This window comes from Ochotona curzoniae, unplaced genomic scaffold (genome assembly GCF_017591425.1).
Source record: "Ochotona curzoniae isolate NIBS_2020 unplaced genomic scaffold, NIBS_Ocur_1.0 contig_899, whole genome shotgun sequence".
Lineage (NCBI taxonomy): Eukaryota > Metazoa > Chordata > Mammalia > Lagomorpha > Ochotonidae > Ochotona > Ochotona curzoniae.
This window is the reverse complement of record NW_024466605.1, coordinates 1076357-1103843: the sequence shown is the minus strand read 5'-3', so window position 1 is coordinate 1103843 and position 27487 is coordinate 1076357. Positions and strand designations below refer to the sequence as shown.

General features: G+C 46.8%; 1 protein-coding gene across 1 annotated transcript in view; it reads left to right on the top strand.

Moving 5' to 3' along the window:
• Positions 1–27487, top strand: part of ZMAT4 (zinc finger matrin-type 4) — a 244525-nt gene that overhangs the window by 28084 nt on the left and 188954 nt on the right. The window contains exon 2 of the mRNA XM_040994238.1: positions 21190–21279. Within this exon, the coding sequence (XP_040850172.1) occupies positions 21190–21279 (90 nt within the window). The remainder of the gene's footprint in view (positions 1–21189; positions 21280–27487) is intronic.

Genomic DNA, 27487 nt, shown 5'->3' with positions numbered 1-27487 from the left:
GTTTTCCACCATGGTCTCCGTAGCCCCAGCTGCTGGCTCATCAGTCTGCATCTCCTGTGATACCATGTTGAGGCTGCACCGTTGTCTGTACAACCTTTGTCCCACTACCGGTTCGAACAGGTCCCGGATTAGGGAGACACCAGGTGTTGTGTATAACTAGGTTGTTGGTGGTGCTGATCTTGCCATAACTTGTTGGCCATTAGGTCTGAGGGCCACACAGACCTCTTTTGACTCATACGATGCCATAGTTGGTATTATTTTCCTGTGGGACCAGTGCAATGCACTGAACTTAGTTCTCGTGAGCTCAGCACATGTGCAGCTCACTGTTGCCCCCTGCAGTCTTAAATTCTTTGCCATACTGTAAGAAACGGTATCTGATGTGCCACCACTGGAGTTCTTGATCTGCTGGCCATCAGGTCTGAGGGCTACCTGAACCTAACTTCAGTGGAATCTGTAGGATGCCACGTTGTTGCAGTTTGCCGAGTCAGAAATGAGTCCACTCCCAGCTCAGTGCATGCACAATACTGTCCATAGCCTTTGCCTCCTTAAACAAAATGGTGTCTGATTTGGCCCTAGGGGGTGGACTGGGCTGTGAAATCCACTCTGTTCCCGCACTGCCTGTCTAGAACCTGCATCTCTGTCTCTGCTTCTGATCAAATCAAATAGACAAGTAGGACGAGCAGTTCTTTGTCTGGATTCACCTCTTGAGCTCCTTGTGAAAGTCCCTTCCCACTTTGTTGCTGGTGGAGTTCTGGATGCTGTTGTAGTTCAGATCTCTGCTCGCTGAATGCTGCTGGGGTATCAGTCACTGCAATGCTGCACCATTGTTTTTGCTACTTTCCTGTGTCTGTCAGTCTCAAGGTATTCCTCTGCTGTTGTTCTGCCCTCTCCTATTTCCTGAAATGTGTCCTCTCTGCTTCACACTGGCTAATGTTTTTCCATCCGTTTAAATGTGTACTTACTCTATTCTGCCATCTTGATTCTCCAAGTTGGTATTTTTTAAAGAGTTATTTGTTTTTGTTTGAAAGGTAGATTTGACAGAGAGAGAGAAGGGATCCAGAGAGAGAGAGAGAGGTCTTCATCTGCTGATTCTTTCCCTCAAGTGGCTGCAACAACCAAAGCTGACCTGATCTGAAGCCAGGAACCAGGAGTCTTTTCTGGATCTCCCGAGAGCTCAGGGTCCCAAGACTTGAACCATTCTCCACAGCTTTCCCACATCATTAGCCAGAAGCTGGATGGGAAGTGGAGCAATCAGGACATGAACCAGCACCCATATAGGATGCCATTGCCGCAGGCTGGAGGATCGGTGTGCTGTGTTATCACACTGGCTCCGGTGTTAATTCTTTTATGAATGTTTGTTGGAACTTACCCGCGAAGCCCTCGGAAAGCCATGTGGAAAGGTTCTCACTACATTTTAGATTTCCCTATTGGATAGGCTCTGAAGGCTGTTCCTTCCTTCTGTCCTGATATTTGGTAGTCTGTTTGATCAATTCACTCATTTCAGCTAAGTTGCAGAACTGACAGTTAGAAAAGTTGTTCACAGTATTACTTTATTCTGATCTGAGTGTGTGCAGAAATTGTGGTTGTGTGGCATCTCTCATTCCTGATGAGATGTGTGCTTTTTTTGTCTTATGTTTTACTGATTGGAGTGACTAGAGATTTATCAAGTTAAATGACCTTCTCAAAGAACCCGGATTTGCTTACATTAATTTTTCTCTGTTGGTTTTCCATTTTCTCCTTTCTTGATTTATACCGTGAATATTTATGATTTTTTCTATTTCCCACTTGCATTAGGATTAATTTACTTCTTTTTAGTTTTTTTTTCTTTAAAGTGGAAGCTGAGAGAATTGATTTGGGATATTTTTCCTTCTGTTACAAGCTTTTAGTGTTATAAATCTGAGATGACGTTTTCAGAGTCCTTCTATCATGAATACAGAGTGTTAAAAATTGATTCAGGCGTTAGCGATAGCCATGTTCTACCTTTGATTTTATGGTCAAGGAAATATAAATTAGACGGTATCATAAAATGAAGTTGGGTACCTGTGCTGGTATTTAGTTCAACAGCTTTTGTGAAGCCAGCTTTGTCATGACACCCTGTCTTCAATTCAAAAGCAGATCTAGCTTTCTACTCTTGTTTTTTCACTTTCTGCAACTCAGCCCAACTTATGTGCCCTTCAGGTGGTTTATGCTGGTGTTTTCTTGAATGTTGTCTGAACGTAATATTCACTAAGAACATGGGAGTCAGTGGGTGAATCTGTGTGATTCTATGTACTGTCTCCCCACTACAGTTCATCACTGGGTAACTTCTCTCACTGCTGAAATATGGAAAGACTTGTACTTTTTCATAGAGTTGCAGTAATTTTTTCTACAGAAAGCCAAGCCTATCAATAGGGTGCCAATATTAGTTAATTCCTTCCTGTACTTTTGGATGGATTTCAGACAGTCACTCCAGCAGACAGGAGGAAGATTAGAATCAGGAGGAATTGGATGGAAATGTGCCTTAGAAGCAACATATCACCCCCTGATTGAGTCCAGAAGAAAGGACTGTGTGGGGGAGAACAGATGGCTGTGTAGAAGGCACTCATTTCTGCTGGATTCCTAATTCAGCAAAGAAGAAAGGAACTGCAGTCACATCCTCCCCTCGGCTGCTGTGTCCCTCCTCCAAGACGGAAGAAGCTTGGCAGTGGGCTGTCGGGGAGCTGCAGAGAGCTAAGCCCTCCTTCTCCTCCCAGCTCTTTGGAAAATAAAACTTGCAAGTCCCTATCCTTTTCCATCAGTTTGCAAAATTTTAGTACGTCCGAGGGAAGCGGAGTGCACTGCCTTGAATTCTAGCGAGGGGCAGGTGGCAGGGGGGGAAAGGCTGTGCGTGATATCATGGACTCACGTGCTTACTGGTAATGTTTGGGTGAAGATGCAGTTAATCTCCTTGGCTGTGGACGCGCCTAACCCAAACTGTAGGGCTACACTGGTTTAAACACTTACAGCTCTGACTACGGGCTGACTTTGAGAAGGGACTCTGAATCAAAATCAGGCGATCAAGACTGAGGAATGTCAAAAGGAAGTTACAGAACATGGACCACATGTTTGAGAAAGCCACGCAGAGCCGAGGTCAACAGACAGTTGCGTTTCCTCAAGACATTGAGACTAATGAATATGTTGACTGTATTCATCTCAAATCAAGAGGCTGTTTTTGGACCCCGTTGTAAGCTGTGACTCGTTGGAGTATTAGGAGATTCATCAAACATTGTCCCTTTCCGAGGGGGTGTGGTCTGGGCTCCCTGAGACAAGCTGGGGGAGTTGTTAGGTTGTAAGATTATAGTTGATGAATTGCTTAATAAATGAAGATAATAAAGGAGGCAAACAGTGTAATAAAGACAGTGGGAGTGGTGGGAGGTTGGGCAAGGATGAAATTAGTGTCCTGGAGCTGACAGTTATTACATGGAAGAAGTGAATGGGGGCACGTGCGTATTCCAGGAATAGGATGGGGATCAGCCAATGTGCAGATCTGCCAACGTGCCCATGCAGTGATCTGAGTTATCCTGCCACACAGGTAAGACTGCAGCTTCTGGATTCAGAAAAGCCGGCTTCAGATCCTGGCTCCATGCAACCTGTGACTGCGAAGCTACATCCTGCTCTGATATGAGTTACCTATAAGTGGAAAAGTTGAGCCTTTGCACAGTTACTCACTAGCCTCAATGTCAGTCTATGTCAGGCGTCTTTCTTGTTATTTATTTAAAACTTCTAAAGATTTATTTATTTTTATTGGAAAGTCAGCTATACAGAGAGGAGGAGAGACAGAGAGGAAGATCTTTTGTCTGCTGATTCATTCCCCAAGTGGCTGCAATGACTGGAAAAGAGCTGATCTGAAACCAGGAGCCAGGAGTTTCTTCTGGGTCTCCCACACAGGTGCAGGATTCCAAGTCTTTGGGCTGTCCTGGACTGCTTTCTGAGGCCACAATCAGGAAGCTGGATGGGAAATGGGGCTGTTGGGACACAAACCAGCGTCCATATGGGATCCCGGGCACGTGCAAAGTGAGGACTTTAGCCGCTAGGGTACTGCGCCATACCTTAGATATTTTTATCACCACATCCTGTCACTGCTTTGGCCTTGGGCAGGGACATCCCTTTAAGGCGTGCTCTTGAAGGCTGCATGGTGGCTGCTCCCAGAAAGAGAGTTCCAGTCAATCAGATGTCCTGATGCTTGGAGTTGAAATGGACTGTGTGCTGGTTCTTCCAATAGTTCTGACTCTGCAAGGCGTGCATTATAGCTCTTGACTTCCCACTCTTAGAGTTCTCCCTTTTTCTTTATATTGTTGGCAAGGTGATTCCGCTGTGATCTTCAACAGTGGTAGTGACTGGAATCACATTTTTCCTATTTCTATTATTAAAATAAATGAGTGTGTTTTTTTGGTGAGTTTAATGGAAGATTGTAATTTTTAAAAAAGATTCATTTATTTTTATTGGAAAGGCGGATATACAGAGAGGAGAGACAGAGAGGAAGTTCTTCCGTCTGATGGTTCACTCCACAAGTGACTGCGACGGCTGGAGCTGAGCCAATCCAAAGACAGGAGCCAGGAGCTCTTCCTAGTCTCCCACTCAGGTGCAGGGACCCAAGACTTTGGGCTGTCCTCAACTGCTTTCCCAGGCCACAAGCAGGGAGCTGGATGGGAAGCAGGGCTGCCGGGATTAGAACCGGCGCCCATATGGGATCCTGGCGCGTGCAAGGTGAGGACCTTAACCACTATGCTGTTGTGCTGGGTCCAAGATTGTAATTTTCATATAATCCTGCATAGGGAGATGACTCCTGCCATCGTCTGTTTCCTGTTGCTCCTACTGAATGTCACAGACGAGGTGATTGCTAACATATAGAAGTTGGTTTGTTTGTACCTTTGGAGGCTGAGAAGTTCATGATCATGGAGCTGATATCTACATAGCATCTGGTGCTGCCTGTTTGCCCCATGGTAGAAGGCAGCACATGGCAAGGCAGTGTGCTGACTAGGTCTCCTCTCCTTAGAAGGGTGCTAGTGCCACCCTGGGCACTCACCCTGAAGATTCTCCGAAGGCCATCTCTCAATGCCATCTCCGTATGAACTTCTGAGAGATGCATTGAAACCACAACACTATCCCAAGCTCATAAAGTTAAAAAAAATTCCAAACAGGTTGCTGGGGTTTATCCAATGATCTTTTTGCATTGATTGGTACATCATTTCTTTTCTTTTCTTAGTCTATTAATGTGATGAATAACATTGATTTTTTAATGTTGTGCTCTATTTGCATTTCTCAGATAATCTGTGATTCATCGTGATACATTACTTTAAAAAACACAAGAATGCATTCATTTGGATAATTTTCTGTCTTTTTACCAAAAAAAAAAAAAAATATTTATTGGAGAGTTAGAACTACAGAAAGATGAAGGGGGAGACAGAGATTGGTCTTCCATCTGTCGGTTTACCTCCCAAGTGGCCACAATGACCACAGCTGGACAGGCCAGAGGCAGCAATCGGGAACTTCTTGCAGGTCTCCCAGTGGGCACAGGGGCCCATGGACTTGGGCCATCCTCTGCTGCTTTCCCAGGCCACAAACAGGGAGCTGAATGGGAAGCAGTTGGGACATGAACCAGAACCCATAGGGGATCCCAGCTTGCAAGGTGAGGATTTAGCCATTGAGTCATCATGCTGGGCCCAATACTTGATTTTTAAAACAATTTTTTTCTATAAACTCTTGGAGGTTATTTTTTAAAGAAAGCCCATTTATTCATGTAATTATGTATAATTTTACTTTTTAGCAACACCTTTATTTTGGTAGAAAGAGGAGAAAGCTCCCCATATTACATGTGCGGTTGGTGGTGGTTGGTTGTTTCAGAGGAGGGTGTTATTTGCCATGGGTTCTGGAATATTGGTGCCTTCTTCAGGAAACCCTGTGTTCCCTGGCAGTAAGTGTGGTAGTATCAACGAGTCATATGCGTGTTCTTTGTTCTGCTTAGCTCCTGGTAATTACTAATCTATTTTCTGTCTGCATATTTACATATTCTGGATACTTTACATATGTGGAATCAGGTAATATGAAACCTTTTATGTGTAATTCCCAGTACTTAACATTTTCAAGATAGATCTGTGAGGTAGTCTGCATCAGAAATGGACTCCTTTTTATGACCGAATGATCGGCTGGTTAGGGAGATGGACAACATGTTGTTTATTTGTCTGTCTATTGATGAATGTAGGACCATTTCCACGTTGTTAATCACGTTGCTGCAAACAGTCATGTACCAATCTTTGAGTAGATATGTGTTTTTCATTCTTGAGCATGTATATCCATGAGTGGGATTATTGGGAATTTTAGGAACTGCACAGCTGTTTTCCATAGCGGCCACACCTTCTGCATCCCTGCTAGGAATTAGGGAGATTTCAATATCCCCCAATCTTGAGCAACACTGGTTAGAATCGTTCAGATTGTCTTTTGATCACATCTGAATTGGTACCATACAGTGGTTTTGATTTGCATTTCCTTAATAAATAGGGGCACCAAGCATGTTTTCACCAGCTCGTTGGCCACTTGTCTACCTGGTTTAGAAGTAGATCCTACTCACAGACCCTAGTGTGCCGTTTACTTCTGAATCAGCACTATTTGGAACGAAGGCCAGGCCAAGTGTGGAGTTATCTTCTGTTACGGATTTGAACAGCATTTAGCCTTACCACTTTGACAACTACCCACCTTTGTGGATTTGTTAGGATCACATCTGCAAAAGACATAGCTTTACTTCTACTGTCTGGTCTAGGTGCTCCCCCACAGCAACTGTGATTTTGTTACAGCATCATTCCACAGACAGTGCAGCTTCTAAAAGGAGAGTGATGCCTTGAGGCCTCACTTGAGACAGACAGCTTCCATGTCCTCCATCAAGGTGCTCTTACGGTTTTCACAGATAAGCTTATCAGGTTGAAGATTTTCCTATTCCTTTCCAGATTGTCTTTGTCATGAGAATGTGCTTTCTTCAAAGCTTCTTTTTTCTCTGTATGCTGAAATGATCATAGATGTTGCATCTTTGGTTCCATTTGTGTGGCATATTCCATTCATGGATTCTCATCTGTGAAGCTGAAAGTCTCAGTTGGCCATGTTTTATAATCCCACTGCCCACTATGTCCTCTTTCTACTTTCCGCGATTTCGTGTTGTCGTTTTTGTACTGGTGATGGCCTCCTGTTGACATGTATTTGCCTTCCTTCTGAACTCCTCGTTTGAATATATCGGCATTTGTGCTTCAATTGGTTTTGGACCCGTTGGCTGGCTGCACAAGTGTTGGCATTCCACACTAAGACTTTGGGAAGGGATTAGGTTTAAATGAGGAGGTGATGACTTCTTAGAAGCATTGAGGGTGAGCAACAGGACAGCTGAGGCGACGTATGCTGCAGGTGGCTAGGGGGAGGCGGATGAGAGTTGGCGGGGTGGGAGAGAGACGATTCAGAGAAATGAAAACCGGTGACCAGAGGGCTGGAGAGCTGCAAGGTGGCTCCTGTGGTGCCCTTGCCAACAACAAGCTTCGTTCAAGCTCTAAGCTTTCCAGGCGGCTCTGTACAGGGCCTGGGAGACTGGCCTTGAGACCACTGCTCCCTGAACGTGCCTCTTGCATGAAGTGCAATCCAGCTGAAGCCGGGAGATAGCTCTCTTGGTCTATTTTCTTTTCCTTCCAATCTGGGCTTGGCAGCTACAGAAGGGGAGGGGAGAGGAGAGGATTAGTAAGGAGGTGGGGAGGAGAGGAAGGAAAGCCAACATTAAAAAAAAGAAAAATCCACTTTCCTAAGAACCACCAGGGGAACTGATAAAAAATGAAATTCTAATCCCTGGATCTCTCCCCCCACCTCCACCCGAAGCCATGCTTAAAATGAAGGCTGAAGCCTGTGTTGTTCAAAGCGCCCTAGGATTCTGAATTAACTGGTCCCAGGACTGAACGTTGGGGGAAGAATGGAGGAAAAGAACCACTCCAGCGTACGGTGGGTAGGCAGTGCACTGAGGTGGCTCCCAGGGACTCCCACCTTTTCCTTGTACCCTCCCTGTGCCTGGGTGGCGGCCGTGGTGGTGGAGGAAGAGTGACAGACTCCGGCACACCTTAGGTTATTGATGGAATAAAGCCATTGTGTGCTCAGCCACCTGGTGAGAGAGAGAGGGATGCATTATTTCAGAAATTCCCTGTTTTTCTTTAATCATGCCATCCAATCAAAGCGACCTGCAAACTGGCAGAATGTGGGGCCTTTGGAAAGGCAAATAGAGAAATTGAAAATCAGGTGGCAGGGGGAGCCTGTGTCGATAACAGAGCTGAGGCTGGTGGCACGTGCGGGTTCCCCGTAAGATCTGCAGAATGGTGGTAAACAGTGCCAATGTTACTGGGAAAATGAAATTGGCTTCTGAGTGCTTGCCTGTTTGACGAACTCAGGAGTTGAAATACGAGAGGAACCAACAAAAAAAAAAAAAAGAATCTGTTTTCTTTTCACCTGCTGAAACCCCGCTTTTCATTTACTGTTATGCTGGTGTCCCAGCTGGACACTGTGCAAGTCAGTGCCCATGAGGGGTGAGGGCTCCTGTGAATGTGTCACTATATCTAGGGAATTCTGAGGGCAAAACCCTGGCTCAGAGGCCTGTGCGGACAGCAGGGAAGGGATGTAGCCATGCAGAGAAACATGCCTCAAAAAATTGCGGGAGGCCGGGATCGTGGTGTAGTGGGTAAATGTGCCGCTGGCGGACCCAGCATCTCACGTGGGTTCCAGTTCATGCCCCACCTGCTCCACCTCCAGTCCAGTCTCCTGCTGGCAGCTTGGAAACACAGCAGAAGGTGGCTCAAGCCCTCGAACTCCTGGCTTTAGCCTGGCCCAGCCCCAGCCAATGTGGCCATCCTGGGAGTCAACCAGATGATAGAATCTCTCTCTTTCTTCCCTCTCTGAAACTCTGACTTACATTTTTCTTTTTCATATTGTCAATGTTATATGAGGGGTTTTCAAAAATTTGGGAAATTGGAATTGGGTGATCAGTTTATTTTGGTGGAAAAACTTTGAAATGTGCATAATACACATTTTCCATGGACTTTTTGAAGACTTCTTACACAGATAGAAGCATTTTTAAAAGTAATGTGGCTATTAACATCCTTGAAAGAATAGTCGCATTTCTTGTGTAGTTTGGAGCTTTAAACAGGTAATTTGCTGAGGTATAGAGCAGTTCTCTGTTCAAACTTTGCTTTGCTCATCTCTTCTTTTTCTATTTTTTTAATTTCTTTTTTTGAAATGGGATTCATTTGGGCTATGATAAATAAGTGATTTCCTGGCTATTTAAGTATTAACCAAGTGTTTTTCTTCCATAAGATTCATTTACTTATTTCAAAAGCAGAGAGACAGAGAGAGAGAGAGAAAGAGAGAGAGAATCTTTCTTTTGCAGATTCATTCCCTAAATGGCCCCCAAATCCAGGGGTGGTTCAAGCTGACACCAGGCACCAACAGTTCTACCCAGCTCTCCTACATGGTTGTCAGGTACATGATCAGGGAGCTGCATAGAAGCAGAGCAGCTGGGAATCGAACTGGCACTCCAGTATGGGTGTTGATGTCATAGGTGGTGGTTTGAGCTGCTGTGCCACAACTGTGGCTCCCCAGCTCCACAAGTATTGCCAAGAGGCACAGAATGTATAACAGCACAGCGTGGGGGAGAGGTAAGGACTGCAGAAGTTGTGAGATCTGGAACATTGAGTCCACTTGGAGGGTGATTATTAGGTGTGTGCCAAGACATGCCAATGCTAAGTGAAAGGAGAACTTGACATGTGGCTGCAGAGCAGGTGTCTCTGGGGTAGCACACACCTGCGTCTTAGCATTGCCCTGCACCTGTGCTTGGCTGCATCGGTGCGGTCTTCTCCTGTCCGGTTCCTCGTCTGTCTCCCAACAGCAGGACTCTCCAAGACCTAGTCTCCCCATAGACTGAGCCTCGCTCCAGAGAGCTCAGCACTGCACTTGCCTTTGCTTGTCAGCAGGAGTGGAGTTCATCTTGAAAGACTTCACATGTGATATTTTTGTCAAGTGCTAGCCTTTTTCTCAGTCTAGCCATGAACTGTGTTAAAAAAAAAAATCAGAGACCTTGGGAAATTATAGCCCAGCATTGGCTCATGATGTTTAAGCTTCCACATTTCCAAGGGATTTGATAGCTTTGTTATTTCAAATCACCCTGTCTTCTCTGACTTTAATCACTGATCACACAGGCTTTGCTTTTCCCCTCATCTCGAACTGTAACAACTCCTACAGGGGGCTTCTGGGAAAATTGCATTTTTGTTGCTTTCCCAAACAGCTAAGAGAGGGCTAGATGAGCCCGTGTTTTTCTCTCTCATGTGATTCTGCTTAAAATGTACAGACATCACGGAGACAGATTTAGCTCTGAACCCCCACCACAGAACCACTGTTCCTCCGCGCTTGGTGGAGATTCAATTTTTTTTTTTTTGAGTTGCAAGACATGGGTTTAAAATGGTAATGCATGAATATAGTCTGCTGTGTAGGTTGTCAGCAATATAGATTTAGTACAAACATGTTTACGCAGTCATGGGTAATGCCTATCCCAGCATACACGTTTTTCTCCAATGGAAATTTGTTTTGTCCTAATCCAGCATTCGTTTAAGACACTCATTTCTCAGTTAAACATATTTTGGGAAAAGCAAAGTGGCCTCATGCTAGAGAGTTTAAGGTTAACCCTTTTTGGGGCTGTGTGGCAGTGGCATTACCGGATGGTGAATGCAGCTGATGCCTGCAACACTGGCATCCCATGGCAGAGTATCAGCTCATGTCCAGCTGGATGCTCCGCTTCGGATCCACCTCCCTGCTAGTTTGCCTAGGAAACCAGCAGGTGCTGCCAAACACATGGGAGACCCAGATGGAGTTCCAGGCTCCTGGCTGCTGCCTGATCCAGCCCTGGCTTTTGTGGCCATGTAAGGAGTGAGACAGTGGATGAAATACACAAACACTTTCTCTCTCTCACCCTCCCTCTTTTTGTTTTTCTGTCTCTCCCCTTGTCTGTCACCCTGCCTTTCGGATAAATAAATCTTTAAGTCATGGACTGAGTGCTGTGTATAAGCAGGGGGATGCCCCATGTGTTAGGGTGGGCTTCCGTCACAAGACATCATAGACGGGGGTTCTGAGCAACAGGTATTCATTCTCTCCAAGTTCTGGCAGCTGGGAGTCTGTGGTTAAGGTGCCAATGGTTTTGATTTCCGGTTTGGGGTCTCCTTGTCGAGCAGGTGGCTGTCCTTTCACCTAGAGCTTCCCTGGAACTCATTTGAACCTCAGAAGCTCCTCAAAGGCCCTGTCTGGGAACACAATCTCCTTAGGATGTTAGACTTTCTGTGGGTGAACTTTTTTGGAGGGAGCTAGAGGAGGGAGACACAATTGAGTCTCTAACAGCCCGAATGCCCAGGGTTTTGCGTTCAACACCAAGCCATGTCAGCCTGGCACAGCAGCCTCTTGAACGACCAGGGTTAAAGGAGGCTTTGCAAAGCCAGTGGGCTGTGAATATGGATTTGTGGAAGTGATGGCCTAATCAACCCTGCCTTTTACTCAGCAAGCTGGATGTACCACAGTGTCTGTCCTCCTGGGACTCTTCCCCCTTCGTGCTAGTCACATGAGTGCCCCTGTTTGTGCAGGACTGTGCATTCATCCAGGAAAGGCTCAGTCAGTGCACCTGCTGGGAGCTTCTCCCCAGGTGCACACACTCAGCGCAGGGCCCATTGGTGGCGTTGTTGGGAACAGCTTTGGTGTGTAGGCTCGCTGTGGTTGTCTCTGCCTTGCGTTGCATGCAGAATTTGGAGATTCAAGGGTGGGGTAGGAAAAGCACAATGTTGATTACAATCTACACAGCGCTTGTATACACTGTCTTTATTCATAAAGGGTCTTTTTTTCTTTTTAAAGCCTGGGCTTGCTTTTGTGTTCCAACACACACACACGCACACAAATAGACTTAAAAATTCTTGACTTGAGCGATAGAGGTTGGGTGGAAAGAGAATGAGCAGGGAATCCCCCAATGCTGGCTTGTTTCACAGATGCCTTCAGTGGCCCCCAGGAGGGGTTGTGTGTACAGAGGAGCTGGAACCTCAGTCATCAGGGGTGGGAGGAACCTACTTACTTGAACCGTCACTGCTGCTTCTTGGAACCTGTCTGCATCAGTGGCGAGCTGGGGCCAGGAGCTGGAGCCAGGTCCTTCAGTGTGGGGTCCAGGGGCCTTGACTTGTAGGTAGAACACCTGCCCTTTGGGGTTGGCTGCTGCTTTCACTCGTGCGTGCGTTTTCTCAATCAGCACGTCTTCACAAAGTACAGACCATGTGTCAGGTATGGCGATAGGTTATGAGGATGCCACAGGAACAAAACAGATGGTCCTCCAGTTCTCTGAGGACTTATACATTGTGGGATCTTGGAGCAAATATTTTGTTTTTCTGACACTTATTTCCTCGTCTTAAAGGAGGACTGCTAGAATGCTAAATCATCACCGTTGGAATGCACCTGTAAACTTGCGATTTACTGGCATCGTTTACTCTTAGGAAATCTGGAAAATTCAAAAAAGAATATAGAAGGAAATGAAAAATCACTTGTCACGCATGTAAGATATCGCTATTTGGGTATGTTTTTCTACATATATACACACATATATACATTGTATACACAAAGAGATCTTTGTCTAAAGAGCTGGCATCATCTACATTCTGGTGTGAAATGGCTTTTCTTTCTGAATATCATATTATATGTGCTTTTCCATGTCACTGGATATTATCATTATGTTTGCTAATAGCTATTTGGTAATGTTGCCTAGATATTATATTTATCGCTCTCATTTTAGGGCATTTAACCTATCTCATCTTCACTATCATAAATAAATGGCATTGCCTGTCTCTAATTGCTTCCTTGAAATAAATTCATAGGAATAGGATTGTTGGAGCAAATAAGTTTTTGCCTTTTGAATATATATTGCAAAATTTCCACCCAGGAAGCCTGTAGCAATTTACAGCTTGCCAAGTTGATGGATGGAAATATACATATTTTTAATTTAAAAATTATAAGGTAGCATTTGGATGAACTTCCTTTATGTTCCTTTTACCTCTGTGTGTTTCTATGATTCCATTTTTTTAATCTTGTCTGTTTTTCTCCCTTTGTACCTGTACAAATTTCTGAGAGTTCTGTATCTGAAAGGCATCACACTGTTTTCTTTTCTGTGTTACACAGATGTTCCTACATTGTGGGAGCTTCATAAGTGTGTGTGTGTGTGTGTGTGAGAGAGAGAGAGAGAGAGAGAGAGAGAGAGAGAGAGAAAGAGACTGGAACCAGGAGCTCTGTCTGGGTCTCCTGCATGGGCAGTGGATACCCTACTACTTGAGCCATCAACTGTTGCCTTGCAGAGCAGGTCCTGGTAGGAAGTTTGATAGAAAGCACGGAATGTGGGCTTTCCCAGCAGCGGCTTAACCTACGGCACCACGACACTTGTTCCTTCATGAACTTTCTGAAGCTCTGCGTATCTCAGATGTAAAACACCTATTTTGTTGTTGCGTTACTTCTGTCACTCCTGCTTCGACCACTTGTTGTGTAGAAAACTTCCCCAATCCTGAGACTAGATACTTTCCTAGTTTCCTTATTGATCCTGAATGATCAGTTCTGCTTTGCAACTTTTTACTCAGTTGCACTCCTTGTAATGTTTATTGTGCCACTGATGGTCATCTCGTGTGTGTCCTGGTCTCTCCTGTGGGGGATCGTCGTAGTCTCACTGATTTGCCCACCACCTTCTCTGCATCCTACAAAGTCGCCTGTTTGCATGAGTGCACAGTGGTCCCTGCCATGTGACAACAGCCACAAAACTTTCCGAGCTAAGCTGTGACACTTTCTGTCTCTGTGCTTTCTGAACATAAGATCATCTCCATCAGTTGCCTTGCGATTTCCTGGGTGCCATTTATCCTCAGTTGATATTTTCTGGAATTAAGTGACACAAAGCCTACAGGGTTGAGAAGTCACATCTACCTCTTGCAGCACATGCTTTTTCAAAAGTCTTTTTGGAAGCCCATGTTGGAGGCCTGGAAGAGCTCCTGGCTCCTGGCAGCAAGACAGCCCAGTTCATCCTCTGTAGCCATTTGGGGAATGAACCAGTCGATGCATGATCGTCTCTCTTTATCTCTGAATCTCCTTCTTTCTCTGTAACACCGCCTGCTCAATAAAAATAAATAAATCTTGAATTAAAAAAAATTCAAAGAAAGGAAGACATCACCATTCCACATAAGAAAACAACAACTTCTATTAGACCTTGATGGGTGCAGAGCAAGGCTTACTGGAATCTTCTCTCCTGGGTCGTTTGCTCTAGGTTCAGAGCTATTCAGTTTCTTTGAAGGGAGACATAAACCACTCTGCAGATAATCAAAGCTCGGTAGTGATGAACTGGTGAGTAGCATTCATGCTTAAGGTTCTTTGCAGAAGCTGGGAGAAACATTTGCTGATTTCTGCTATCAAATAAAAGAAACTTCCTTCAGCAAAATACCTGAGAATTCAGGAAGCCCTTTCTATTTGACTTAAAAAAAAAGATTTATTTTGTTTTTTATTGGAAAGTCAGATATACAGAGAGGAGGAAAGACAGAGAGAAAGATCTTCCATCCATTTATTCACTCCCCAAGTGGTCCAAGAGCTGAGCTGATCTGAAGCCAGGAGCCAGGAGCCTCTTCCTGTAGGTGCAGGGACCCAAGGCTTTGGGCCATCCTTGACTGCTTTCCCGGGCCACAGGCAGGGAGCTGGCTGGGAAGCGGGGCCACCGGGATTAGAACCAGCATCCATATGGGATCCCGGGAGTGCAAGGGGAGGACTTTAACCACTATGCTACTGCGCCAGGCCCTCTATTTGACTTTTTCATACACTGTCAGCTGTTTCTCCATATTGCTAAGCTGCTTTATCTTCTTCAACTCAAGTTCAATCATAGGAACAATCAAGACCAAAAAATTCAAGTTCTTTTAATAAAGCTGATACCTTAAACAGCAGCGTGCTAAAAACTGCGCTTAAGTCCATTTCATTATATGCCTATTTCCTTCACTAAGATAGAAACTTTACACCTTGACAATCTGTTGTTTTTCATTTGCCTGTGTGTTATGAGACCTCTAATACAATAGCCAAGCATAGCCAGACTGTCAATACCAATGGCTTTCAAGAGGAGGATATTCCTTATCAATACTGCTGATTTATGGGCTGATCCATGGCATAGTAGAGTAAGCTTCTGCCTGCAATCCCTGCTTCTAACGTGGGCTCCATTTCTGATCCAGCTCTCTGATTATGACCTGGGAAAGCAACGAAGGATGATTTAAGCCCTTGGGTCCCGTACCCACATAGGAGATCCAGAGGCTCCTGGATTCTTATTGGCCATGCTCCAGTCATTGAGACCATTTGGGGAGTGAACCAGTTGATGGAAGATCTCTTTCTCTCTCTCTGCCTCTTCTTCTCTGTGTAATTTGGTGTTTCACATAAAAACAAAATGTTTTCTTTGAAAAAAGTCTTATTGGACATCACTCGGTTTTTTTCCTGACTGTCACTCATCAGGACCTTCCATGTGATCTTCTGAAGCCTGGCTGGGCCTTCTATTCTCTGAGGACCTTCTTGGTGCAGTTTGAGCTGTAGGCCTTGTCTTCAGACTCTTTTGATAGCTCTGGAGCCTGGGTGGAGTTCTAAAGCTGGAACCCAGGGACCATTATTTCTTGCACCTCCGTGTTGGAGGCAGTCCCCAACACACACACAAGGACACTTGAGAAAGTCCCTGACTAAATGGAATTAAAAGGGGCTGGTGCTGTTGTGCTGCGGGTGAATCTGCTGGTTGTGATGCTGGCATCCCATACCTGTTGGAGTGCTAGTTCAAGCCCTGGTTGGCCCACTTCCAATCCAGATCCCCATCAACGGAAGATGTCCCAAGAACTTGGGCCTCAGACACCCATGTGGGGGATTTGCTTGGAGTTCTTGACTCTTGGCTTCAGCCTTGCACAACCCTGATTGTTGTTGGAATTTGGGGCCTGAACCAGCAGAAGGAAGATCTCTACCCCTCCCTCCTCCAGCACCCCCGTCACTTTACAACATGCATTTTCCATAAACTTTTGGAAGATCTTATATTTGATTTTGTATTGGGTTTGTCTGCACTGGGCCAATGGGGCGGTGCCCCAGCTTCCCAATGGTCACTCCCTTGCGGGGTCTTCACTGATGGAGCCGATAAACCAGGGCAGCTTCCCCTTCCATTGTGTGAGAAGACACCCTTGCCTCCTACCAACTGGCTGAGGTCCAGGAACCACTCTGGTTGTCCTATCCACCCTGTCCTTGACCGACTCCTCTCACCCCCATGGAGACAACACGCTGCCAGGTTAAGGATCATTCTACAAGTATGGTCTGCTCCAAGTTTTCCATTTTCTTTAAAGTCCTTAGCCTTTTTTGGGTGGGTTTCTGTGAGATGTAATCAGATGTGGAAATGAAGGAAAATGGTGGAAGCTTATCTTGGAAATCAGGAACGGATTGCAAAGCTTATCTGAGATAAGGCCGGTCCTGTCAGCCTCGCTCTTCTGATGTGAGGATGAATCAAAGTGATAAATGGGGGGAGGTTTTGAAAGCTGCTCCAAGCATTATGCAAATACAGAGTTTGCTTTGTTTGCCCCACAGTCAGGAGGCCAACAATCAGTAGCCTCCTGGGAAGCAAATTTGAGCTGTACATTTTGTTCTTAATGGGACCTCTCCTGTTGGAACCGGTATTCAGGTGGAGCACAAGGCCGTGATGTCTTTGTGTGCTCTGCCCTCTTTTTCTGCAGCAATGTCTCTGAAATAGAGATCTGCTTGCTCTCTATCCTGCTCCCTGGAGTAGACTCTCCTGGAATTGTACTTGAGAGGGAGTGCAGGAGACTATTTCAGGAAAATAAACCAGTCTTCAGCTATGTCTGACCCGCCACAGTGCCTCACTTCAGGTGTTGAGGCTTTCCTTAAAATGGAAGAGTTTTTCATTTCAGGCACAACTGGGAAGCTGCAAATTGACATGGTTCGAGTGAAAGACATGCCTTTTGCTTAAGAGAAAAGTATTAATGCAAGCGCTTTTAAAGAACTTTTGGGGGGCAGTGAAGAGCAAGTGAGCGAGCTAGCAAATCTTTTATTCCATCTGCTGGTTCATTCCCCAAATGGTTGCAACATCTGGGGCTGAGCCAGGCTGGAACTGGGAACTTGGAACTCCAAGGACGCAGGAACTCATGAACTTGGCCATTGTCTGATTCCTTCTAAGGAGCATTAGCTGGAAGATGGATTAAAACAGAGCAGCTGGGATTCGAACTGGTGCTCTGATAACGGCTGCCGGCGTAGCAGGCGGCAGTCTACTTCACTGCACCACAATCCTGGTTTCACCCTTCCTGAAATTCTGTCCTACTTGTAATGTACCCTTCACATGGGGAACTTCTTTGTCTTTAAAATTGCCTTGACTTGAGAGTCTTAGAATTGTGAAGTGTTAGTATACTTGTTTTTCAAAAGTTGATCAGGACTCGTTGGTGGTGTTTGTGTTTCTTGCGTGGCGTGAGAGCCAGTATCAGATGTACCTTTCCTTTGTGCAGATGGCACTAGCCTTGCTGTGCCCGTCTCTGTTGCTTGGAATTGCAAGTATCAACCGGACTTGCCAAAATTTGCAGTAACAGTCATGGTTCTTGAGCGAAAAAGGCTTCTCTGACACCAAACAGTGCAACTGAAAAAAAAAAAAAAAAACCCTTATTCTGATGGCGGATAAGCCATTAGCAATAGCAGCCACAAGTGGGGTGAATTACACACCGAGATATGTAGGAACCCTCGCTAACAGCGGCTCGCATTAACAGTGACAATGACCATCCGTAGCAAGTACACCGGTATGAAATGACTGTAGTTCAGCATTGCTCATTTCTTGCTGCGTTTACGGTGTAGATGGAAAGCCTCTCTTACTCTATTTTAGAAAATGATTTTTTGTTTGCCTTTCTGCCTCTTGTTGGTGTGCTTCTGAACACGCACATAGTCATGATAATAACTTATATGCAGTTTGAGTTGAGCCTTTTCCGTTCCCCATTTGTGCTGGAAGCTCTTCTGCCCACGCTTTGTGGGAGGTGCACTCACTCTCCTGGCCGCCTTCCTTGGCTTCCTGTTGATGAACTTGCAACTTTCTCAATCTCCTATGTTTTTGTCCCCAAAGCGGTAACACTGCCCTGAGCATCGCTGTGCTGGTTGCATTCTTACATTTTTGGAGGGGACTTTTCTTTTTATTTTAATATTACTTTTTCAACATGAAACGGAACGGTGTGAGGTATCTGTGTCCAACTTCAGGGAGTTTTGCTTTTACATGGGAGGTGGGTGCTGTGACTCTGAAAATATGATCTTGTGAAAAAAGTTGGGTATGCTGAGCGGAGAGGTGAGGATGCAGCCACTTCCTCACCCTTGGGTTTCAGGTCCTGGGCCCTGGGCCAGGCAGGCTGGAGGGTGTCCCAGAGCAACCTGCGGGGACCTCTGTCCCTTTGCCCATCGGCACCCTTAGGAAGCAGCTCTGGGGTGGCATCAGCCTATCGGACCCTTGGCTCATGGGCACAGGAGACATTACCTGTGGCCTGGGAATCTGGACGGAAATAGGGACGTCCAGGGTAGCTGCGGAACGATGGAGCACAAGGGTCTTGCTGCCCTATCCCGAATCAGGGCTCCTAATCCCAGGCTAAGGTTCTACATGGAGCGCTGTCAGTCCCTGTCCATGCGGAATCTGGGGCAGGTGAGCTGTGGGTGAAGTCCCCATGCAGGGACCGCCGAAACGCAGTCACCAGCAAGCTGCAGAGCCTAGGGGCTCTCAGCGCGCATGCGCCGCCACCCCCCTCGTCACTGATTTCCCTTTTCTGTTCAGCGGATGGGTTCTCGTTCTGTCAAATTGCACCTGTGGAACAGTTAACTTTGCTGAAAAAAGTCTTCCAGAATGAAATGGAGTGGCTTAGGGAAGAGGGAGAAGTAATCCACACGATACAGCCGCATGTGGTGAGACTTTGGCTGTGGCCGTGACTGTGCAGGCTGGGAATCCAGGGCTGGGAGATGCGAGAGGGAGGCAGTGGCCAAGAGACCACCTTCTGTGCTAACCGACGACAGAGGAAGTCTGTAAGAGTTTGCATGGTCACGGCTCTTCTCCCTGGTGATCACGTGTGTGTGCCCTCGGCAGCAGCCCAGGCCATGCCTGTGCCACTGTCACCATTGCCAGGGTGGGACAAGTTGAAGCCAGGAGCCTGGAATTCATTCCATATATGTCTCCCCTATGAGTGGCAGGGGCCCAAACACTTCCACTGCTTTTCCCAGTCCTTGGCAGGAAGCTGGATGGGAAGTGGAGCAGCTGGGATGTGAACCAGCGCCTGTATGGTATGTCTGTGCTGGGGTTGCAGCTTCGGTTGTTGCACCGCAACACTGGCCCTTTGCGGGTTTTTTAGTGTTCCTTGCTGCTCTTCACTGTGGCATTATGTTACTGCTACCTCCCACCTCTGAAAGTGGCCCAACCAGTGGAAAGTGTGTTCAGGTTTTAGTGGCTAGTATGTTTGCAGAAGGTAGAATGCTACTTCTGCCCTGCGTCATTCTCCAAAACACGCTGAAGCAGAGCCATGTTAATCATTTGACACAAATCCACACAGATCTCTCTCTCTCTTCTGCCAATCCTCCTGTCAAAATAGACTCCAGATAATCGCCTGATTCTGCGTTGTGGTGCACCAGGATATGCAGCCACCTGTAATGCCAGCAGCATCATGTATGAATGCTCTGGGACTCTCAGCTGCTCCACAGCCAATCCCCTCCCTGCTAACATGCCTGGGAAGGCATCAGGAGGTGTCAGAAAAGGATGGAGGGCTCGTGCCTTCTGCTTGACCCTTTGGCAAGTGAACCAGCAGATCGGTGATCTTGTCCTTTCACTCTGCCTTCCACATAAACTGATCATTTCCTTTTATTTTAACACAACCCACGTGGTCTCCTAGAACTGGCTACAGATGTTGGCGATACATTTGAAAATGAGACTTTAGTGCTTTGATGCCTCAGTAAAAATGCTCATGTTGCAGGGCGTAGGTTCACACCCGTTCAAACCGTCAGCATGGTCAGAGCCTGTCGGGGAGCAAGGTCTTCTGGCTGTAGACACTGAAAGGGTGATGGATGAGTGCGGTCCACAGGAAAGACCGGCAGGGTATCCTGCAATCAGGATGCAACCAGCTGCGTGGTCTCTGAAAGCCGTTGTGCCTTTGTGGCTGATCTTCAAAGTCAGCCCTCTGCCGGGCCTGGCTGCAAACTCACCTGTAGATAATCGCCAAGAGGAGCAAAGATTTCAGAAAGAAGGCTGTCATCTCTAACGGGCAGGGGTGGGGAACAGAGGGCTGCAGCAATGGATGGGGTAGAGTCAGATCCTCTGTAGCAATAGGTATTTAATGCTAGCAGTTTCTTATGCACCCTGATGGCAAGGGGTGGCTGTGTCTAAATTCTTGTTTCTGACACAAGGGAGGATTTGCAGATGGGATTCAGGGGAAGTCAGCAGAGGGACGAGGCTTACCCACACGCAGAGAGAAAACGCTCGCAGATGAAGGAGTTCAGGTGTATTCGAGAGGACGCTGCCCTCTGTAAGCATTGGGGCCATCCCCTTGCAGGATAAAGAGATCCATGGAGTGGAGGTGTGTGCGTGGGGGGACTTGTGTTCTCTGGGGGTGGAGTTTGAGTGTCGCCCGTGCTCTCATCCTTTTGCGGAGCTCTCATAAGCATGGTGAGACCACAGGCAGGAGAGTCATTTTATTTGGGTTTGATACCTGGCTCTGCTCCTCGCTCCGTCTTCCTGGTCACGTGGACGCTGGCAGAGGTGGCAGGAGTGATGGAGAAAAACCAATCCCCTTATTGCTGCTTTGTGCCTCACTGTTGACCAATGTGCTAGTTCCTGTAACTGAATTTTGGGGAGACAGTTCAATAGTCATCCACTTGGAGCTAAAATCTCCTTGTGCCTGCGCCTTTGTCTCATTTTGAGATGAACTGGGGCTTTGCAGCTCTGGGCCCGCTCTTTAACCTGTCTGAAACACCAACCCTGGAGCGTGGAAGGGCGGTCTCTGCTACAGACACTTCTTTGCATTGTCTGTCACCAGCCGCTTCAAGTCATCCCCAGATGCCTTCTCCCTTACAGCTCATGCTTTCTCCTTTTCTCCCCAGAGCCGAAAACATGCCAGCAAAGTCCGACTGTATTACATGCTGCACCCCAGAGATGGGGGCTGTCCTGCCAAGAGGCTTCGCTCAGAAAATGTGAGTAGCCGTGCGCCGTGCTGTTCTGAGGCACCTGTTCTGTCTGCTGAGTTCTCTCACAAGGACACGAAGGGTATCTAGTCAGGCTAATGGGAAAGTTGATTGGAAACGGCTGAAATATTACAGAAAATCCTGCTGGAAGACTTTCTGATGATTTCTGCCCTGGGATGAGGTACAGGGGACACACAGCAAAGCTGGGTGACAGGTACAAGGACCAGAGAACAACAGACAGATCCTGAAGGGCCAGCTTGTCACAAACCTCAGCCGCTTGCCTTTCTGCATGCTTCATGCATCTTAAGGCACGGGAAACAGAGCGCCAGTTTGTTCGTGTGTCACGAGGAGTGTGTATCTCCTACAAATCAGACTCTGCAGAGACTTTTGAAGTATCAGCTCTCCCTGATTCCCCACCCGCTCCCTGAGGGAGCCCTAAGACAAATGGCAATTAGAAAGTGGCTCCGAGGGTATCCAGCCAGAGTGAAGGGCTTAATTCAGCAGGGCCAAGTCGGAGGCTGGTGCAATCAATCTGCCTTCCTCCCGGCAGGGGTTGCCTTCCCTAATAAGCGGAATATTCCTATCGCTAGCTGCAGAGGCCTTTGTGATAAATGCTGCGGATTAAGCACAGACCTCGTGCCCTCCACTTTCAGAGCGGGCTGCAAGTGTAGCAGGTGCACCCTGAGCTATCAGCGGTACCTGGCGCCCCTCTTTCCTTCCCACTGCTGTGTACAACTTCCTTTCTTCTTCAGCAGGAAGATATGAGCAGGGGAGACGTTTTACAGCACCTGTACATGAGCATTTTTTATCAGGACACAGAAAGAGGGACCAAGAGAGTTGTGTAGGGCCAAATGCTGTGCAGGGGGACTGGTACTTTTAGCGAATGCCAAGCACGCCTTGTAGCACCACAAAGTGAGCTAAGTGCATCCAGACCAACTTGAACGCTCAGGGTGTTCTGCCTATAACCTTGAAGGAGCAGCCACTGGAGCTTCCTGAAGGCAGGCGATGTCTTGGGGTTGTGGGGTTGGTGCCAGCTGCTAGGATCCAGGGATATGGTCGGCTCTGTCAGCCCTTTGTGTTAAGACCAGAGGCTGATAGCTGCGTTTGTGGTACCTAGGTTTTTTCAGGCAGTGGCCAGTGTGATTGTAAAAGGAAATGGTGGGTCAAAAGTGTGTGTGACGCACTGGGCACTGGGGAGACAAAGAAGACACAGGCTTACCTGAAAGAATTTGTGGAAGGTGATTTTCTGCTAGAGAGGGTTAAGTTACTCACGGTGCCCGCACCCCGCATCAGGGCACTCACTCTGCTTCTGATCCCATTCCCTGCTGATACTCCAGAGAAGGCCATGGAGGAAGGCCAACCCACGTGTGACACAGACCCACGTGTGAGAAACCCAGCTTTGGCCTGGTCCAGCTCTGGCTACTGGGGCCTTTTGTGGAGTGAATCAGCAGGTGGAAGACTTCTCTCACTCTCTTTCTCTCTCTCCCTGTCTTTGCCTTTAAAATAAATAAGAATTTTTTAAAATGTTTTTAAAAATGTGCTGCATGATAGGGAGATAAACAATGCACTAAAATAGCTATGATAGTATAAGGAAAAATTTTGCCATGTTATATTTTTAAAACCCATGGAAATCAAAGGCTGGTGCATTCCTGGCAAGGTGATCAAGTGAGGGGAGATATACCTGAAGAGCTGATGTGGATCTAAGACCTAGGCTAGATGGGGCTAAGGGGGATGGCAACATCTCATGGGCATTCTCCTGAGGGGAAAAAAGTGATTGAGCCACAAGAGTTAGCTTAAACCAGTTTGTCTGTAAATCCAGTGTCCCATAACTACACTGGAATTATACTTTCAGATGAGTATGGTAGCAGAGACAACAGATTGGTATTTTTGAAGAGATTTAATTGTGTTTATTTGCTGAGAGAAAGGAAGAAGAAAGGATGGAGAAAAGCAAGGGAAGAAGGAAGAGAGGGAGGGAGAGGGAGGGAGGGGGAGGAAAAAGAGGGAAGCTACAGAGGGAGGAAGGAGGGAGAGTGCTCCCATCACCCTCTGGGCCACTTCTCAAACGCCTGCAAATCAGTTCAGGTCTACCATGTGGGTGACAGGAACCCAACTACCTGAACTCTCCCTGCTGCCTCTGCACCAGCAGGGATTCGGAATCAGCGATGGGGTCAAATGGAAACCCAAGCCCTGCCACACGGGATGTGGATGTCTTGACCGTGAGATGTTTGGCCTATGCTCTGAATTGGTTCATGTCTTGAAGTGATCCAGCAATCTTCATTCAAACAGTCTTGTAGTGTCTCAACCAAAAACAAACAAACAAATAAAAACAACGCTCAGAAACAATGGAACTGCAAGCCACACTAAGCAGCCAGTGACTGCCTGGGCAGATTGTTCTGTATCCACTCACGCCCCGAGCTCCTGGGGAGGGCCTAGAGTGACTAGCAGAAGGGAGTCCCAGGCCCGAGCTGGTCATGTTCCTAGGGAACCTGGGACTCCTGTTTGAGCCAGCCTCCTCTGATCTGTGGTCCCGGAGGCAGTTGGTGAGGGAAGTGTTGGGATTTTAGGGCACAAAACCTCTGCAAGCCTGCTTCACCAAAGCCGGCTTTGAAAATCCTTCCTCTGGTGTATCTTGGGGTATACAAGCTTTCATGTTCCCATGATTTATTTATCAAATCATTTCCCTATCATTTATTAATCATAGTATAAAAGAAAATCAGTAAATAAAAAAGCAGCAAATGACCCGACTTTCTGGAAGAACCGGCTGCTCTTTTTGTTACACTGTATATACATTCATTAGTGAATCTACATTCCCATTATGTCTTTTGATGGCTTGGAAACAGTGCAGAAACTGACTCCTCCCTTCTCTGGTGTTTTGAGAGTGGCTTGCTAATTATTTGGACCTGTTTTCTTTTGTAAAGACTCACACATAAGGACTAAAAGATACCACTCTGGCCTATAACCTGTCGCTCCCAGTGTGGAAACAACAAAGCCATTGTTCACACCAGGATCCACCTTGGACTTGCAAGAAGTCCGACTGCTGTCCCCAGGAGTGATCTAGGGTGATCCACAGTAACCCTGTGATGGTACGCTAGAGCACCTGCTTAACGAACCATTGACAGCTTCTCTAATTCTGGCTTCTGATTCCATCTGACGCCCAAGCAGAGAAACACCACATGTGCATTGTAACCGATCGCAGAGGTTGCCTCGCTTCTTGCTGGCTGTCGACAGCTTCTTTGTGTCCCGTGCCTCCTATGAGCACACGTCTTTTGTTCTCACTAACACGCTTCCTTCCTGCTCTGCCTTACTGTTGAATCTCCTGGAAACACGCGTGGTGGTGGCAGATTCCCTTGTTGCATTTGGCCTGCAATAAGCATCTTCTGTTTGTTCTTGTTGGGACTTGACTTTGTTCTTTTTCCTGCGTGGTAGTGACACGGGAAGAAGAGTAAGGTTTGATGCTGTGTGGACTCACCCTAAAACCCTGCTGAGAGAACCCATTTGTATCCAGCTCTTGGTAATCCTACTGCCTTGTGAATGCCACAGTCTCCCTCTAGCATCCTTGCTGCCCCCTGGGGTCAGGTTGAGTTTTGGCCCTGATGTCCCCTAACTTGGACAGAGCTTTCTTATTTGCTCTGAATACTCAGCAGTATCAGTGGCTTCTGAAAACAGACTGTTTGTGCCTGCTCTTTTTGCCCTGGTCGCACTTGTGCCTTGCCCTAATCATAGTGCTTCAGGTCTGTACACTCACTCCAGATCCCTTAGGTGATCATGACACAAGCACACTGGCTTCCCCAAAGTCTGATGCTGCAGATCAGAGGATCTTTGTCATCGCTGCTGTCATTTTCATTAATATATCTACATATACATATTTGAAAGTCAGAATTACAGAGAGAAGGATATATACACACACAGGAAAAGAGAGAGAAATAGAGAGGGAGAAATTGAGAGAGAGCAACTTGCTTGTTTACACCCCACATGGACTCAATGTCCAGGACTGGGCAGGGCTGAATCCAGGAGTCAGGGGATTCATCCAGATCTCCCATGTGGGTACAAGGGGCCCAAGCACTTGAACCATCTTCTACTGCTTTGCCCAGACACATTAGCAGCAGCTGGATTTGAAGCAGAGAAGCCAGGACTCAAACTGGCAGCACCCATAGAGGGTTATGACATCAGCAGGTGGTGACTTAACTAGCTGTGCCGCAACAATGGCCTCCAAATCCCAGCTTCTATTTATTTATTTAAATTTTATCTTTGATGATGTTTACATAGTTGATTAGGGTGGAAAGGGTTGAGGATTAGGGGAAAGTAGGTGAGATTGTTATTTTCACGTTTTCTTCTTCTTCTTCCCCTATCTGGGGGAAGAGGGAAGGTAAGGGAAGCAACTGCACCCAGCCTCCCAACTGCTTCAGTACCCGGGGATGGGGAATGGCCACCTGATGTCATCTCAGGCTCCCCGATGTGGAGAATGTTCTTAGGGTTCTGCTCAAGTAGTTTCGGTAGTTCTGAAATGCTGCTGATCTCGCAGATCCAAGGATGAGGAAATCCTTCCAAAGTTCATTGGCTGAATCTTAGAGTCTACCTTAGAATCTTCATAGTCCACTTTAGAGTCTGCCAACCAGAAATTTGCTGTCAAGCATCGCTGGGGTAGTTGGCCAATTTTTTCTTCCCTTCTTCCTCTGAACGGTACCAGATGTTCTGGTCTGGTCTGTCCCACATTCCATTCACCTGTTATACATATTGATGGGTGTTGGAGCCTAGCTCAACCCAACTGACCTCACTACCCGGCCTACACTCATGCTGGTGGCTGCCACCGCTTGTCTAGCTAGACCCTCCCCAAGCCCTTATTCTCATGATTACCAGTGGGATTTTGCCTTCTGGACCCACTCCCTACCCAGGATCTTGCATTCTGCAGACGGTTCTGCAGTCTAGCTCGACAAGACTTGCCCCGAGTCCCAGCACTTGTCAGCTGATACTGTGGCAACTCCTGACCAATCTGGCTTTACTCTGGCTCATGCATGCACCTGTGCAGACAGTTGGCTAGCCCAGCCTGTCTCTCCCCCAACCCAGTTCACATGCAGGCCAACAAGTGCTGTGGCCCTCCTGGGCCTGGTGTGCCCTCAGTCTCAGCTCTCATGCTCACCAGCAGAAGCAGTGGCCCAGTGGGGGAGCCCCCACAGCTCCCCTACTGGGCTCACACCCTCACCCTGCAATTCCAGCTTCTGAACCTCTGTTTCCACAGGCTGGATTTTTTTTTTTTAAATTTTAAAAGTCTCTTCTGGATTTTCTTTGTTCTTTTTTCTTTTTTTTCCCCTCTAAAATTTTACAGCAAGATATTTTACACTTCTGGGTAAAATTAAATGAGAAATACCTTGTTAGAGTTGATGACCTCGGAGACATTTTCTGCAGTCCTTTGAACATCAGGGCCAGAGAGGACTCTGGAGATGGTCCAGTCCTTTGGGGTGCTTAGGGTTTTCAGCCCTTGGTGCTGTTCACTGTCTTCTCACTCTTGGGCCATAGACTTGTAAAGGCAGGAAAAATCTGCTTGGAAAAATAATACTTGCAAGTAAAAAACTTGATACAGTCTTACATTTTTATTGACTTCTTTGATTCTCAAAGTCATCTGTAATTGTCAACTGCTATTACCAATTTGTGTTAATTAGGCACTGTTCTTATGTTGAGGCAGCACAGTCCCCTCTAAAGGCGAGAGGTTGGGAGGTTGGTGTGATCAGTGGTGTCACCTTGTGCTGCGAATGTGCTTGCCCTTAGGGCTGAGCTGTCAGCAGAGCTGAGGGACTGCTGAATTCCAGACTGGGAGGAGTCCATCCAATTAGAACCCATCCACGGCAGCACCTCGGTGTAGTACCTTAAGTCTCCTCTTGTGGTGCTGGCGTTCCATACGGATGTCAATTGAATTCCAGTTGCACCACTTCCAGTCCAGCTCCATGCTATGTGGGAAAGCAATGGAAGACAGCCCAAGTGCTTATGGGACCCGCACCCACATGGGATCCCTGGGGTTTATCAAACTCCTGGTTCCTGGCTTCAGACTGGCTTGCTCTGGCCATTGCAGCCATTTGGGAAGTGGACCAGCATATGAAAGACCTCTTTTTCTCTCTCAATATATATCTCTCCCTCTCTGTCTCTCCATCCCTACCTTTCAAATAAAAAGAGATAAATAAAATCCTTCCTAGTGCAATGTGGAAGGCTGAGGCCCAGAAAAGCA